At 41.2% G+C, this 17,153-nt stretch overlaps 1 protein-coding gene across 4 annotated transcripts in view; it reads left to right on the forward strand.

The window, feature by feature from the left end:
- The first annotated feature begins 1,292 nt into the window (after positions 1–1,292).
- Positions 1,293–17,153, forward strand: part of HMGA2 (high mobility group AT-hook 2) — a 136,553-nt gene continuing 120,692 nt past the window's right edge. For all 4 annotated transcript variants that reach the window (XM_082635803.1, XM_082635801.1, XM_082635804.1 and 1 more), the window contains exons 1-3: positions 1,293–1,404; positions 4,026–4,112; positions 14,396–14,446. In XM_082635803.1, coding sequence (XP_082491929.1) covers positions 1,294–1,404; positions 4,026–4,112; positions 14,396–14,446 — 249 coding nt within the window. In that variant the 5' untranslated portion in view covers position 1,293. The remainder of the gene's footprint in view (positions 1,405–4,025; positions 4,113–14,395; positions 14,447–17,153) is intronic.

Raw genomic sequence — 17,153 nt, forward strand, 5'->3', positions numbered from 1 at the left:
CGTGCAGCCAGACGCTTCCTGCAGAGTGTTGGCTCCGCATCGTGGAGGTGCAGGTAAAGGCCAAGCCCGTAAACGCGGCTCCGGGGGCAGCCACATTTCCGCGCCTTCCTAGGACAGCCGGCCAGGGGCGACCTCGGGCGGCGGGTGGGGCGAGGCCGGCGGCGAGCCGGCCCGGCATCCCCGGCCTGTCCCTTTAACCCCGCCGCCGGGCGAGAGCACGTGAGCGGGGCTCCGGGTGGCACCCGGGCGCCGCCGCCGCGGAGGCAGTTGTATTTCGAACGCTGCCTCTGGCCCACGGCCAGGCGCCTTGGCTCGGCGGTCCGCCTGGCCTCCCTCCTCCTCATACTTTTCCTAGGGCGCAGCCCCCTCCCCTTTATCCGCCTACGATTAGAGGTGGGCACTCCCCCCCCATCCCGCCGCCCCCTCCCCAAGCGCGCGCGCGCACACACACACATACACACACACATACACACACATACACACATACACACTCTCATCCCGCTTGAATCCTGGGGCAGGAACTCAGAAAACTTCCAGCCCGGGCAGCGCGCGCTTGGTGCAGGACGCAACAGCAATCAGCCCGTCCCCCTCCGACTCCCCGGTGCCGCTGCCGCCCGCTCCCGCCACCCGAGGAGGCGCGGTGCCACCCACCGCTCCGTCCCCTGCCCGCGCTCAGTGCCCGACCCGATCCCGGCAGAATCTTCCCATCCTCCCTCTGCTTTCCGACTGCCCAAGGCGCTATTTGTTTTCTCTCTCTTTCTCTTTCTTGCTCTGCGAGCGCGGAGCGAGGGGGAAGAGGAGGAGGAATTCTTTCCCCGCCTAACGTTTCAAGGGACACAATTCACTCCAAGTCTCTTCCCTTTCCAAGCCGCTTCCGAAGTGCTCCCGGTGACCGCAACTTCTGATCCCAAACTGAGAGGGGAGCCTCCCAACTTGAAACCCTCTTTTCCTTCTCCTTCGCTCTCCGCCTCCTCTCGCTACCTCCACCGTCACCTCCACCTCCGGCACCCACCCACCCTGCCGCCGCCACCAGCAGCGCCTCCTTCTCTCCTCCTCCTCCCCTCTTCTCTCTTGTTGGCAGCCGCTGGACGTCCGGTGTTGATGGTGGCAGCGGCGGCAGCCTAAGCAGCAGCAGCCCTCGCCGCACGCCAGCTCTCGCCCACCCCGCCTCGTTCTCCAGCCCTACCTCGCAGTCTCCCGAAAGGTGCTGGGCAGATTCGGGGCGGCAGAGGCGAAGCGGCTGCAGCGGCGGTAGGAGCGGCGGCGGCAGCGGTAGCGGCGGCGGGAGGCAGGATGAGCGCACGCGGTGAAGGCGCCGGGCAGCCGTCCACTTCAGCCCAGGGACAACCTGCCGCCCCGGCGCCTCAGAAGAGAGGACGCGGCCGACCCAGGAAGCAGCAGCAAGTCAGTACGCGGGCGGGGTGCGGGCAGCAGCCCACCTCCGCTCCTTCCGCGAGGGCCCCGCGACCCGCGGCCACCCGAGCGCGGGTATCCAGCCGCCGCGCCCGCCGCGCCCGCCGCACGCCGCCGCGGGGGCAAGCCACGGAGTCCCGGCGCGAGTGCGCGGCGGAGCCCCGGGCGCCCGCGCCCCTCTGGGCCGGGAGGTGGGAGCCACGGCGGGCGGGCTGCCGGGTGCGGGCTGGAGGCGGGGTCGGGCGAAGCGCGTCTTCGGACTTTCGCTATTGTGCCCGGCCCGAGTGGCGCGGTGTCTCCTGGTGACGGGAAGCGGCCGGGTCCGACAAGCCGGGGCTCGCCAGGCACTTTCCGAGCCGCTTTGCAGTGGCCCGGGGGTTAGGGGTACTCTGGCGGGTCAGGGTTGGAGGGGCTGAAGCCTCGGGGGCCGTAGGCTCTTTCTCCCGCCAACCGGGGCTGCTCGCTGGCCGGGTACTGGCGCGCCGCAGCCGCCCCCTTGGCGCCCTCCCCAAGTTCTCGGTGGCCTGAGACTCGCGCCCTCCCGACAAAGAACTCGTGGGCCCGCCCGGTTCTCTTAGGGCTCTTTAAATGCGGCGCGGCGGCCGCTGCTGAGGTGTCCCAGGAAAGGGGCTGGCTACAGGAGACCCTGGGTCCCCACGGGACAGGATTAAGTAGTTCAGCCAAGGGCGCGGTGGCAAGCAGTGTCCGAGAGGGTGCACGGTAGCTAGGGTCACTTCCTCGCCAGGCGCCCAGTCCCCCTTTTGCCTTGGGTCCCGCGCCTCAGAGCTGCAGACCTGAAACGTCCTTCTCCAGAGCGAGTGGCTGGGGGTTGGGAGGGGGACGATCGAGGGGCGCCCGGGACCCCGCGGAGTGGAGGGTTTTGTCTGCGGATGCAACCAATTAAGCGTGTAGCCTGCGCTTGCGGAGCTGCGCGCAGCGCCCGGGGTGGAGGGGTTTTGTTCGCAGCAATTTCCAAGCCTCCGCGGGCAAGGATGGAGCGGGACTTGTCTATTGAGAACATTTAAACTCCGCTTCCGTGGGGTTTAAAGCTACTTCTTCGTTCTTTAGCCTTAAAGCGCTTCCTTCATGGCAAATAGGCCTATTAGAAAATAATCCTAGAGTCCCAAAGCTGCCCGAGAGCAAGGTGGGGAAGGCGAACAATGTTTGCCTGCCAGTGCGTTTTAGAAAAACTGCTGTACCTTTTTGAAATCATCAAAGGAAACAAGCCAATCTAAAGGCCCCTGAGTTTTCCCGCTCTGCCCGGGCGACACTTTACATCGCGTTAGGATCCTGTTTTACACCTCCCAGGAAGTCACTGCCCTTCCCCCCGCTCTTGTTTCCCACACGCCACCCGGCTCACTCTAACTCTACTAATTGCCCCCCACCTCCAAAAAATAATCCAAAAGAAATTGCAGTGGGGTCTGGAGGTGATTGGAGGTTTTACCTTTGAGTTAAGGCAGAGTTCACAAAGAAAGAAAAACGTGTCTCCTATGTGTTTGCTCCGGATGTGCCCACTGGAGCTAGTGGTCCCACAGAAGCTTGCAGGAAACCTTCCTCAGAATCTCTAAATAGGATGCGAATTTTCATTGAAGACTTTTATGCATTTTAAGCTAATTCTCATTTAATAACCGCATCTGAATGAGATGTAAATTGATGATTCACTGGATAAATATTTAGGATCTGGAATATTAATCATCGCATTCTCTTAACCACTCGAGTATTTACTACTTGGCATAGAAGCCGTTTAAAGTTTTGCTAAACCTATTGATAGTTTCAATTTCTCCTTCCCAGACACTCCCATTCCTCCTCACTACCCACCCCCCATCCCTTTTAGTTTTCTTCGGTACACCCCCATAAGGGTTTTCTCAAAAGAAAGTTTTGGAGAAAATATTTATTTTTATCAGAAGACATTTAAATCTAGACTGGAGACCATTCCTACATCTCCAATTGGCAGTGAAGAATTGAAGCAATTACCTAGATAATTCAAGCAAAGCCTCCCACAACAGATTTACCATAATTATTTGGAAATTTTAGGAGGAATGGAGTTATTTTAAGTTGAAGAACTTGGATAATTGCTCCAGTATTTCACTCAGTGTGTTGATTGAATTATAACTGACCTACAATATAGATATATAGAATGATCAAAAGCCACCTTTTTCAATATGGGAGATTGTTGAAATATTTCTGATGTTAGCTTCATATTTCTGTTGTTTAAAATGCTGGTATAGTGGAGAGTAGTATTTGTGTAAAATGCTTATTATTTCTATGCGTTGCCAAATACACAGCCTTGCATATTTTACACCTTAAAATGTATAACTTTCTTTCTAGAGCAAGCAACCTTTGAACAGTCAGCCTTTGTTACCTTTTTCGGGTTGAAATAGAATCTAGCTTTCATATGCGAAATAGAATTTCCTCTATGAATTCTTGGATTACAAGTATAGTTATTTCCCCTTTCTGTAAACTCTGTACCATCATCATCCGTTTATGCTTGAACTGAATGTGTTCCAACAGTTCTGTTGAGCAGCACAGGCAGAAAATACAACTATAGAGTCAGGGTCAATTTCTTTCAGCCATTCTTGCCACAGCAGCATTTTTTTTCCCCCCGAAACTAGGAGCCAACCGGTGAGCCCTCTCCTAAGAGACCAAGGGGAAGACCCAAAGGCAGCAAAAACAAGAGTCCCTCCAAAGCAGCTCAAAAGGTGAGATTTCTTACGTCCTCCCAACTTTCTCAACGCCCAGAGGCACCTCCCTGTAATTTTCCCGTTCTAGATCCACACCTAAGGATTTCTCCCAAGTGGGTAACCCAAGACTCACTTCCTACCTTTAATATTGGTGAGATTTTCAAGCAGATACTTAGCATAAAAAGTTCATGAGGATGCTTACACTGCTGTTTTTAAACAATCACCAAATAATAAGAAACTTAAAACGGAGATGGGAGGGGGAGGTGGGGGAGTGGAGAATGAACAATTAAGATTTGCACCAGTTGTGGAATAGTTAAAAACAAATCAAAGCTATAGATTTTGTCTGGTGGTGAAGTTTTTGCAATTTCCTTAAAAAATAATAAAGATTAATTTACTTTGTGCCTATTTACATGATTACTGGAAAACCAAATCCCACTATTAAAGTTAAGTACTTTGCCAAATAGATGATAATTAGAAGTAAATCCAATTATGGAATTCTGGAAAAAAATTTTTACTAATTTTACAACTTTAAATGTGCTGATAAAGTACCTTGTTTGTTTACAATAAACCTGCAATATAATATATCATAATCTCTCAAAAGCCTTTCCACCTCAGGTGATAGAGAAATGTTCTGAATAGGACAATGAGAAATTTTTTAAACAAATATTTGACTCACTTATTGTATATTTTTGGGCAGGATAGAACCCAACCAAGTGTAACTTCCAGTGTTTTTCTTTATAAATTTTAAATTGCAGTTTAAAAACTTCATGTTTGGTGGTATTTGAGCTAACAAAGAAGAAATATCTCAGGATTAATGCGTAGACAGAGAAGGGAAGGTGAAGATAAAATTCACATTTTTTAAGCTTTACAAATAAATCAGAAAAAAAGTTTCTATATTTTGTTTGTGGGTTTGTATGCTCGTTAAAAACAAAGGTTCAAAATTCAGAAGTAAATTTTGATATATCTTTACAGTCGATTTGAGTATACCATGTATAGTATTTGTTGAAAATGATTGTATGCTCATCTTTTGAGGATTAATGTTTTGTGTGGTTTTCTCTGTGAGTGTGAGCACTAACCATATTATATTTGAGAGTTTTCAGTGTTGTAAACTTCCATAGCAACCAGTGATACATATAAAGTTATTTAGGGAGCAACTATGAGTTCTTCTCTGTTTTATTTTAACAGTCTTGAACAGAGTTGAAAGAGCAGATTTCTAATATATTTAAGTATAACTGCTTCTGAGAGTGAAGATTTAATTGTACTCATATTTAATGACTAAACATTGAAGTAGCTCTAAATTATCTTGTCAGTTAAAGGTGCCTGTGTAATCTGATATTACTAATATGAATACTTACTATTTGTTTTTTTACCTGCTTTATTCAATTTAAAAAGAGGGACAATTTAACATAGGGTTTTTTTGTTGCATTAAGTTAATTCTATCTTAATTTTACTCTAATGGAATGGCAAAGAAATATCTTGGTAGCTAGCTGACAAACATTTAAACTATGATGTAATTGCTCTGAAAAATGCATCATAACATCTCCAAGGAAGAAATCTGTAAATCTCATCATAAATAAATTATTTAAAATTCAATACAAAAAAAGCGAAAATGAATTACCTCTCATATTTTACTGTATTACTGTTTTTTTTTGAACAAGTAAAAAGGTGCTTCCCTCACCTTCTCTTCAGTTTGAAAGTTTGCCACTGACTAGCAAAATCTTTATTGACAAAAGGAAAGTTGAGACTTGTGCCTAATTTACCACCTAAAGCAAAATAACAAAAGGTTGGTCTCTTCCCAAGTAAGGTTTGACTTATTTTTAGTTACTTTGGTGATAGGCATTTATAAATGACCCTTAGGCTATTCATCTTTCTGATAATTCTTCATGTGTATGCACATAGTATTACAACTTCCAAAACAGAAGTAGGCTTTCTTTTTCTGAAAGAAAGTTTTCTCTGAAATCTTTCATTCTTCCAGACAAAATTATTTCACACAATTCTGTTATAAAAGTCCCCTTTCTAATAAAAATGGATACATATTTTTGCTCAGAACCTGACTGTTATATTTCTTCAGTCTTATAAATTACGCTTCATCTGGAGAAGATAACACTTTGCAAAATAATGAATGACACTGATGAATTGTTCATGGCATGTGTAAACTTAAGGTATTTTCACTTTCGAATCGGTATTTATTGAGTTTGCTACTACCCTATGTAAACATAATTATCAAACATATATTTGTTTATTAAACATATGTTGTATTCTAACAAAACATATTTTTGTTAGGACTTTGAAAAGTAATCTTTTTTAGAAAAAGTTACATTGTTCATAACATGCTAGCCTGACCAAAGTAGAGATGAGAAGTCTTCTATGATTAAATTGGGAATTATCCTGCAAACCGAGACTCACCAAAATGGAAAATATATAACAAAACCTGGTAAGTATATAAGAGAACAGAACTCTAAAATTAGAGGAGATACAGTGTACACTGGGATACTGATGATGTTGTATGTTTAAAATTTCTTGCTGCTTGGAGTTTCTTTACTTCCAAAGTTTGTGTTTGGACCCAGTAACTGGCCTTGGGGCATTTGAAAACAAAACTGCTTGTTGGAAAATTAGCAGTGTGACACTTGACAATGCATGAGGAAAGTTGCAAGACCAAGTGAAGGACTACTAAATTAGCAATCACTTTAATTTCAGGTCATATTCAATACAAAATTGATTTGTGTAATATATAAAACAAACATTTATAAAAACATAATTTGTTATGCCTGGAACTTTTGGAAGAGAAGATAATTATTCTTCACTTTGCTTCTATTCCGTTATGACAAATTCCCATGGATAACCATTATGTAGAAATTCTAGTTATTCCTAAGAACACCAATCTGAGTGCTCAAAATTCATCCCTGAACCAGTTTCATATTGTTATCTTAATAAAAGAAATCAGAAGTTAATGTTTTCCTGAATAAATAATTTATTCGTGTGAGTATGTGTGTATCTGTGTGTGTGTCTTGACCCTTTTATTTATGTCTTAGTTTGAGGTATACCTGTGACCGTTGGCTCTTAATTTCCTTTTTGCTTTATTTTGTTTTCCTCTCCTGTTTGTGCTGGATGGAAATACTTTGTATTTTCACATTTCTCATGTTTGGAGAGAAGAAAGATATAATCTCCTTTATGTTTAGTTTAAGGTTTTTGTTGTGCCTGTTTAATGAGAGAACACTGGAGGGGTTTCTTTCACTAATTCTCCAGTTTTTAAGGTCACAAGTCAAATTCATCTGTAAGTCAGGCCAATTGTCATTCAGGTACTTTTAGGGAAAAAAAAAATTCTGAGATTGAATTAAATTTTAATAGGAAGAATTGCATATAAAAAAGATCTCAGGTGTGAGATAGCCCTACTTCATAATATCACAGATTTGCTTGAACTTCCTTTTGACTTTAGGTTGTAGTGAAGAGAAATAGAGAGCAAAGTACAAAATGAAAATACCATCTAGGTAAAGTATACTTCAAATAATGTGTTCAGGCAGACACCTAATTTATATTTTCTGCTTGCCTAAACAAAGAAGACTTGATACAAATTGGATACTATAGAGGAAGATTTGTGCTCCTTTTCTAATCATGTTCCTAGGAAGGTGGTTGATTTTTCACAAATGATTACTAACACCAAGCACAGATATTTTAGGATGAGAGAATGGGTTTTCCTCCCCATTTCAGTTAAATATTAGCACATAGATGCTGAGCAAGGACATGATTTTTTACGGGATATAGTAGGGCGAGCTGAAGAGAGGAACCAAAGGCATCATTATAGGTAAGTCAGGGAAAGATGGTGTTGGCAGTTGTCATACAATTCGAGCCTATTGCTTCTATGTTACTAATATGAGTTATTTTGAGTTCCTCTGTGTTTTTATGGACAAGTAACTTCCACTGGGACTCAGGGCTCTATCTAAGGATACAGATAAATCCAGTCAGGTGGAATTACGTAAAGCCCAATTGTTGTCTCCATTATCTTGGTATTTTAGGCTGTCTTACCTAAACAGTTGACTCATTTTTTTTTTTTTTCACTTAACTTTGCCAGAGAGGACCGAGCCTTAATGTATCAGTAAATTCTCTCTCACAATGCCTTTGAGTCATTGTAGATTATGATCCAAATATGGAAGATTCAAATACATTTGAGTTATTTTCTGAAATCACTTTACTTCAAGGAACCCAGAGTTCTCATTCTTTGCCAGTTATTCTTCTGAACTTTTTCATCGAAAGCCCCTCATTACTTTGACTCACTTCCAACTCTGGCTCATTTTTATCTCAAGGTCTCAACAGATCATTTTGCTCAAGAGAACATAACAGATTGGTATTCTGTTGCATTTCAGTTCTTTTTTGAGACTAGATGGATGCTGAAGAGCATTTTATGTCAGTTAAATCATTCAGACCTATCTTATCTTGTTAGCTGACTTTCTGCAGTTTCCAGAGCTCGCTCTGGAACCATATAGCTTGGCACAAGGGTGGAACAATGAATTTTATATCCTAGATTCTGAGATTTTTAGCTCTGAATTTTTATAGTGCCAACCAGGAGAAAAAGGTGAATGGAGAACTGATTCCATTTTAGGCTGCTGCTTTATTATTCTATATTGCTTTAATCCACTGAACAATGCTGAATGGCATCTTCTAAGTGATTTAGCAAGGAGTAGTCACAGCCATTTTTTTCTCCAGGATAATGGAGGGAGCAGTTTGCTCGGAAGGTCATCCTTATGAACTCTTATATCATTGCTATTGATTTTTCTGATTACAAAGGAGGGAGAGGAACAGTTAAAGAGGAGAATCCTAAACTTTGAAAATAACTTTTCCTGTTATTTTGGCCTTGGCTTTAATTTCATGTTTGTATAGGTGAAGACAGGCATGTGTAAATAATGACATGGGAGTTGACAACAAGGACTTCCTTGGGGAAAATGAGCATGAACTACAATGGATGATAGAATTCACTTTTATTTCTTTTTTGGAAAATACGTAGTGATGGCAAACTTGTAATGTCTTCTAAAGACTAAAAATAGTTTCATGTACAGTTTGGAAACCCATAGAACTAGATTAGCAAAAAGGTAAAGTGACAATTACTTAACATTTAATGTGATTGATTAGTCCAGTTGATTTTGATGCCAGTGCACATTGATGCCAGTGCACTCTTTATATTTTTGAAAGAGCTACTAAAAGAAATAAAATGTGACTCTACACTGTTTTTAGATGGCTCCATATGCTCTAAAGTCAGCAGGTCTTAGTCATATATACATATATATGTAAAGATACATGAAAACAAAGCAAGGTACTACTAAGCCCAAGTATTTTTCTAGCTCTTTTGTGTGTGTGTGTATACAGATGCACTGATTGATTCGGAGTGGGGCATTCTGGTTTTTATGCATTATCACAGGATGATGTGAGCATTTAGAATAGCAAAAAATTAATAGCTATCTAAATTTGACCCAAAAGTCAGAATTAGCTGATGCACTTGATTCCCAATCTCAGCTCTTGTCTATGCCTTTATAGGAAACTTGGAAATATTTTACTTTTAACTACTCATTTGATTTCCACCCTAGAAGTTTTTTTTTTAAATTTCCCCATGGCTACTTCATTTTGTATGGGACTATCTCCCAGAAGAACAGACCCTTTATTGCCTTGAAATCAGATGGGGTCTCAGTTCCACCACTTAAGAACATGGGCAGATTGCTTAATCGCCCATTTAAACAGGGGAAGTAATAGCTGCCCTACTTAAATAAGATAATGCTCAGAAAATCACTCAGTACTTTGACTGGAAACTTACAAAATTGGGAGGTACTCCTTTTAAGGGTAACATTTTAAAATATGGAGGGAGTTAAGAAATTACATTTGACTACCTACTAAATGCTATAGCTTTTGTCAGGCTTACCTTCCATATACATTAGCTCCTTTAATCCTTTGATGTAGGCATTATGGTCTTCATTTCACAAATGAGAAAACTGTGATTCAGAGATGTAAACTGTGACATGTCTAATGTTCAGCTCCAGTAAATGGGAGTACCTGGGCTTGAGTTCAAATCTAATTCTAAAGCTTATGATCTTTCCGCCATTATGCGGTGTCAAATATCTTGTAAAGTATTTGCTACAAGGTAGATTATGTTTTCTCCAGTAACCAGAAATGTAGGTTGTAAGTTAGATTTTGAGAAATCTTCAGAGGGCAGTTCTCTACAAGCTTATAAAGGGATTGGCAATATGTGCCTACTGCAACACATTCCCACAGACTTCTGGCCCCCAAATAAACCAGAAGGCTATGACTTTGGAGATCATGGCACATCCAGAAGTTTTTTTATTTGTTAAATGAAGGGGCTGGATGAAATGTCTTCTAAAGCCCTACCAAGCTGTAGAATTCTAAAGGCGAGAGGGAAACAACAGGGAAACACACAGGTGCTATAAACACCAGTGTTTCTTTCTTTCTTTCCTTCCTTCATGCAACAAATATGTAGTGAACACATCTTATGCACCAGACACTAATGCTAAGCACTGTTTCCAAGATCAAGAGTTCTATTTGCTAGATGAATTTCCTTTTTTAATTAATTTTTTAGTGCTAATACATTTAAGAGCCTGGAGTACCAAAACTTCTTAGAGAAAGATATAATTACATTTCCCATTTAATAGTCTCCCCAATCCTCATGAACTTGCTTCTGAAGCATCTTATAAAATTAAATACACAGTTCTGAACTTACACTTTTTTTAAAAGGCAAAAATAAGAATGAAGACAAGCCAGGAGGGAATAACACTTTTAACATATGATCGTTGCAAACGTTAGTATAACAGGGCTGATAATAGTCTGAAATCCAGTTCTTACAAATGCAGAATTCCCACCCTCTCTCCCTACTCCCCCGCCCTGAGATAAGCAGTAAGTACTCAGAATAAGTTATTGTCTGAATTATACATGGGTTTGTAGTGTGGAACCAAATTCCACCCTGGCGGAGGAAAACCAAATATACACTCACACAGTATTACATATGTTAACATATTAAAAACAAAACAAGCCCCCGAAATGTTTTGTTTGTTTTCTATTGAAAAATAATATTCTGAAGAGCATTAAACACAGGGAAAAAAGTTAAAGCCAGTGTTTTCCAATATGTAAAATTCCTGGATCTATGCTGGTTTACAAAGGAAAATCCTAACTGGTTTTGCAGCTTTTGTGAAGTTTGATCAGAATGATTAAATAATGTGGGTTTTAAGGAACAATGAAAACCTCCCAGATCGACGACACACAGCACAGCTAATGTGTTTCTTCTAGATGTCGACTCAGAAGAGGGTTTCAGTTTACATGTAATACTGGCCCCAAGACCAAGGAGCAAGTTTGCTTTTAACAAGTCCAAGTGATAATCGTGATATTTTGCCCTTTAGTTAATGGTGCGAATTTTATTTTTGAATAGACTTTTTGTAAATGGGATGCTCGTTTTTAAGTCCTCTTGTTTGCAGGGCTTTCTCTCTCTATGAGAGATTTGCTTTCTCTAACTTTGAAATGCAGTGTAGCCCTCTTAGAAAACAACCCTCTTTTTAACAGACTTTAGATACTCCCGGATCACATCATGGCCCCGGAACATAACCACCATACAGAAAAGCCTGGTGTAGCGCTGTTAGCTTTTAAGATCAGCAGTCTCCTACTCTCAACACCTCCTACCATCCCCATGCCCGTTAGAAAGGATTTCTATCTTCCATGTTTGTATAATTTACTACTGAGTAAACTGTGCAACCTTACAGTTGCTCCTAAAGGGTAAATTAGACACTACTTCTGTATTAGGGAATTTTGTACTCATATAACTCATGATGTACTAGCCAGAGGGCTTCTTAAAAGCTTCATTCTTAAGGTGATCTATGGGTGTAATGGAATATTTGCATTGATTGAACCTTCTATGAGATTGGACTAACTTAAGGGAAAACTTTCCCTTTAAGAGTTCCATCTGGTTAGGAGTGAAAGAACATTTATTGAGCACCTCATTTATGGCAGCCACTTCAGTCCTCACCGGAGGTGTTATCTCCATTTCACACCTGAAACCAAATTAAGGCTTTCAGGGACCTGCCCAAAGTCATAAAGCTAACATGGCAGAGCAGGGATTTGAATCTAAGCTTTCCAAAGTGGAGTCTCTATTCCTTTTGAGATCTCCCTCTCCCCCTGAGACAACACTCAGAAAGAGGGTGTGATTCACTGGGCACTCCTGGCTTTCACTTAATTTAACTCATGCCCTTATGACCGAAGGTAAGACAGGACCACTAACCCTTGACAAGAAATGATTCCTTTGTGGAGCCATTCAAAGTAGTAACCCCTACTACTATGATTCAGAGTGCCCAAATCTGACTCTCAGGTGGAGCTGAGTTAGTGACAATTTTCCTTAACTAAAATATCTCCTCATAGCAGCAAATGCATGTAACCTAAAGGGAGGTAGCGTTGTCAGGACGGCGAGAGCCCTGGCTTTAGAGTCCAACAGAACTGGGTTCAAATCCCAGGCCTGCCATTTACCAGCTTTGTGTGTGACCTGAGTTATTCAGCTTGCCTTTCTAAGACTTAATTGCTCGTTTGCAAACTAAGAGAAATAATAACAGCTACCTTACATGGACGGCTGTTGTAAAGATTAAAATAACACATGCGAATGACTTAGCCCAGTGCCTAGGGTATTTTAAATGCTCAATAAATGTGAACTGACATTATAATCATACAAAGTTTGAGTTAATTCATGGAACCTGTTAGATAGGTCAGGAAGATATTTGGTGAGAAATCTTGTGACATAAAAATCTTATTTTGTCTATGTACCTGTATCTTTGTATCTCTCTGTGTATCTATCAATCTATCACCTATCTCCATCTATTTTTACCAGATTGAAGGGAGAAAGGAGAGTCTTTGGCAGTGTAGACAGTTATAATAGGTAATTTTAGTATATTGTACCAAGTACTTGCCGCTAACCCAGGTAGCAAAAGTAAAATGCAAAACGAGTTATCCTGGCTCAGGTTACCTGTATTTTTGTGTTTATATAGCCTTGAGATGATTCTCATACACAGAAGAGGATGTACTAAGTTTTCTTTACTCTGAAAATGAAAATTATAAACTTTTTTTTTTTTTTTGGCTGTGTTGGGTCTTTGTTGCTGTGCACAGGCTTTCTCTAGTTGCAGTGAGAGGGGGCTACTCTTCGTTGTGGTGTGTGGGCTTCTCATTGCAGTGGCTTCTCTTGTTGCAGAGCACAGGCTCTAGGCACGTGGGCTTCAGTAGCTGTGGCACACGGACTCAGTAGTTGTGGCGCACGGGCTTAGTTGCTCCGCGGCATGTGGGATCTTCCCAGCCCAGGGATCAAACCTGTGTCCCCTGCATTGGCAGGTGGATTCTCAACCACTGCGCCACCAGGGAAGTCCCTATAAACGTGTATTTTTATAGAAAGTGTATGTGATATGTGTGTGTTGGTGTATTTGGGGATTGGAGTAGGGGTGATAAACACAGGGAAATTATAATATTAAAATTTTACTCAAAAGGGAAAAAACCAACTGTGATACCAGAAAAATCATCTGTGAAGTAAAACAATGAGCAAACTGTTAAGGTATTTAGAAATATATTCATGTCAGGTTTGTGTTGAGTGTGGAATTGTTAATAATATACATTGTTTATTAATTATTATTTTTAACATCCCTGGTTTCCATCTCAGAGAAAAACATTGATGATTTCTGCTAGCTTTTTTTTTCTCTCTCTGCTTTGGGTGAACTGATTGACAGGTGTTTGTTTGGGACAAGGAATAGGAAATTAACTATGTAGAAATGTGCTAATATTTGTTTTTTTGAGTTAGAAGCCTATATATTTTCACTCACATTTAGATTTGCTTTTGCCTAACAATGTGGGTAGAAGTGGTTTGTAAATTGTACAGTAATATATCAATGTTAATTTTGGTGATTTTAGTTGTGATATGGAAAGAAAATCATCATTTAAGAAACATTAATTTTCTAAAAGTCTACTTTACATAATTATGGATATGTGGGGATAATTTTTTTTAATTACAGATAGAAATAAGGGCAAAATGGCTTTTAAAAAACATTTTCATGCATTTCAGAGATTACTCCAGGGGAGTCTATTAGGGTGAGGGTTGCATAGATCTCTCTTTGCATCATGCAATGAAAAATGGAGAAGATGAACCTTCAAGGAGAAAGAGATTGTTAAAGCAATCTTAATACCTCATCTGCAAACCAGAACATTCTTACTTGAAATGTGTCCCTTGGTGCAGCACTTATAAGAAATGTCAGGTAGGAAACGATATGACTTCCTTTTTCATTTTGCAGAAAGCAGAAGCCACTGGAGAAAAACGGCCAAGAGGCAGACCTAGGAAATGGGTGAGTAGTAAGATAAAATTTCTGTTCTTTTTTAGTACTGAAAAATTTCTGTTTTTTTTTTTTAATAAATGACTTTTATTTTATCGATTACATGAATTTCTAACTTCTGGTTTGATGCATCTTTGAAAGGGTTAAGGCGAGCAGCATATTATCACCACCTCTTACCCTCAGGCTCCAGGAGTTTCCTCAAAACACTTTTCTTTCCTGGGAGTGTCTCCTTTTTCTATCTCTTATCAACATGAAAAGAGTCTCCACTCTTCCTTCAAATGGGGTAACAATGAGATGACTTGTTCCCTGGGTTGAGTAACTAAGGTTAAAGGGTATTATGAAACATTGGAAGTTGATTACAAATGGTGATAAAATTCAGATGAAATGTGTATGAGATAACTTTTTAACTCTTTCTTTTCATTTCTTTTTGTTGTTGTTCCCGGGATGGTTTGGCCTTGGAAATATCTCATTTTCTAGGTGGTTTGTGTTTTCCTTTTCACGTTGCCTTTGTTAGGAAACCAGGTTTTACGCACTGATTTTTCTTGCTTCCCTTAGTAGTGATTCTTACATACTGCCGGTGGCTTCCATGCAGGTGTACCTGACCCCATAGGCACACAGATCCTGTATCTTTCTGAGGCCAGAAATTCACTGATCACTGAAGAGCTTTGTTAATTTTACCACTTGAACCTGGTTCTTTATGCTGCTACATTACCATGTTCTTCTGGTCTGTCTTTCTCACTGACCGAGGAGAAAAGTCTTAAAAACGAATAAAACCATTTCTCAAGAAAGATGAATGCATCCTCTCTACCCTGGGTCATCTATGATGGGATCTTTGGCCTTGCTTTTCTCTCTTCCATGGTTCCATCTTCATGCTTCATCTTTTTCTGAAGTGCCTTTGCTGCTCTGCTGGATTGTATTTTCCTGTTAGTTTGCCATTCTTCTCTCCTCCAGAGTTCTGCATCCCTTTCTATTTATACTTTGGTATTGCCTTTCATTCAATTTATTCATCTTGTATTTTTTTCCCTCTGCTCAACATGTGTTGGGATTAGATTTCTTAGCACAAGGAAATGGGGATGATCTTTAGATTAAAAACATCTCAGTGTTACAGTGTAACCTTAAAGTAAGAGCATTTTATTCAACCTTCTGGTCAATAAATGAATTCTCTCCAAACTAACCCACCGGGTGGTGATCATCTAGACTCTGCTTGATTACCTTTAATGTTAGGAAATTCACGTCCTCTTAAGGCTGCCTCTTCTTTCCTGGAAAGCTCTGAACATTAGAAAACACTTCCATCTGACTCCCTGTAACTTCTGCTCACTGTTCCTAGGCCTCCCTCCTGGGAATATACAGAGTAGTTGTTATTACTTTTACTTGTGATAGCTCTTCAGATATTTGAAGGCAATTAACATATACCCTTTGTTCTCTTTTCTGGTTTGAATATCTCTAAGCCTTTCAGCTTTTTCCCATGAAGGAACATTCTTCTTATTCTCCTCTGAGTATGCTTGTTTTTTTGTCTTTTGTAATATGTCACCCAGAACTAAGTATCATATTCCAGGTGTGGGCCCCATAACCAATGGGTTTATTACCTCTCTTGTTAGACATATGGTTCTGGTTACCTATTACTGTTTCATCAACCACCCCAAAACTTAATAATGTAAAAAAAAAGCTCATGGATTCTTTGGGTCAGGAATATGGACAGGGCACAACAGAAAGGCTTGTTTCTGCTTCAGGATGTCTAGGGCCTCAGCTGGGAGGACTCAAGCAGCTGGGGGTTACCTCTCATGCTTGGGGTAGAATTTGGAGGCATCTTTACTCACAGGTCTGGTGCTTTTGCAGAATTGCCTTGAAGTCTGCGTGCATCTGGGGGTGTCCTCTGGGGCACCCACACACATGGCCTTTCTAACATGGTGGTCTCAGGGTGGAAAGTCAGCCTTCTGACATACACTCAGGGGCTCCCAGAGAGGGTGTTTTCCCAAATGAGGAGAAAGCTGCAAGCAAGGCCTTTTTTGACCTAGTGTCAGAAGTCAAAAAGTGCTACTCCATTATACTCTAGTGAGCACAGTGTTGACTAAATTGGTATTGACATACATATCAAATATAGGTCTGCCATTTTCTAAGCATCAGAACTAAAAGGACATTGTATCCCACTGAACTCATCAATAAGAAAAACCTATATAAACTTTCTTATAGGCAACAGAATAGGAAATAGGTAAGTTCTTTGAAGTCATGAGATTAATGTTGCTAAAATGAAATGAAACGCACTGTAAGCAAATACAGTGAAATTTAATCAGCACTCAGCTTCCATCAGTTGTCCCCCAACCCAGCTTTATTGAGATGTAATTGACATCTAACCTTATGTAAGTTTAAGGAATACAGCGTGTTGATTTGACTTATGTATTGCAAAATGATTACCACAGTGGCATTAGTTAACACCTCCATCATCTCACAAATTACCATTTCTTTTTTTGTGGTGAGAACATCTAAGATCTATTCTCTTAGCAACTTTCAGGTATATAATACTGTATTGTAAACTGTAATCACCATGCTAGATCCCCAGAACTTACCTTATTACTGGGAGTTTGCACCCTTTGACCAATATTTCGTCATTCCCTCTGCACACCCCCACTCCCCCCAAGCCCCTGGCAACCACCATTCTACTGTCTGTTTCTATAAATTTAGTATTTTTAGATTCCACATATTAAGTGATAGACAGTATTTG

The sequence above is a fragment of the Mesoplodon mirus genome (genome assembly GCF_964341445.2).
Source record: "Mesoplodon mirus genome assembly, chromosome: 11".
Classification (NCBI taxonomy): domain Eukaryota; kingdom Metazoa; phylum Chordata; class Mammalia; order Artiodactyla; family Ziphiidae; genus Mesoplodon; species Mesoplodon mirus.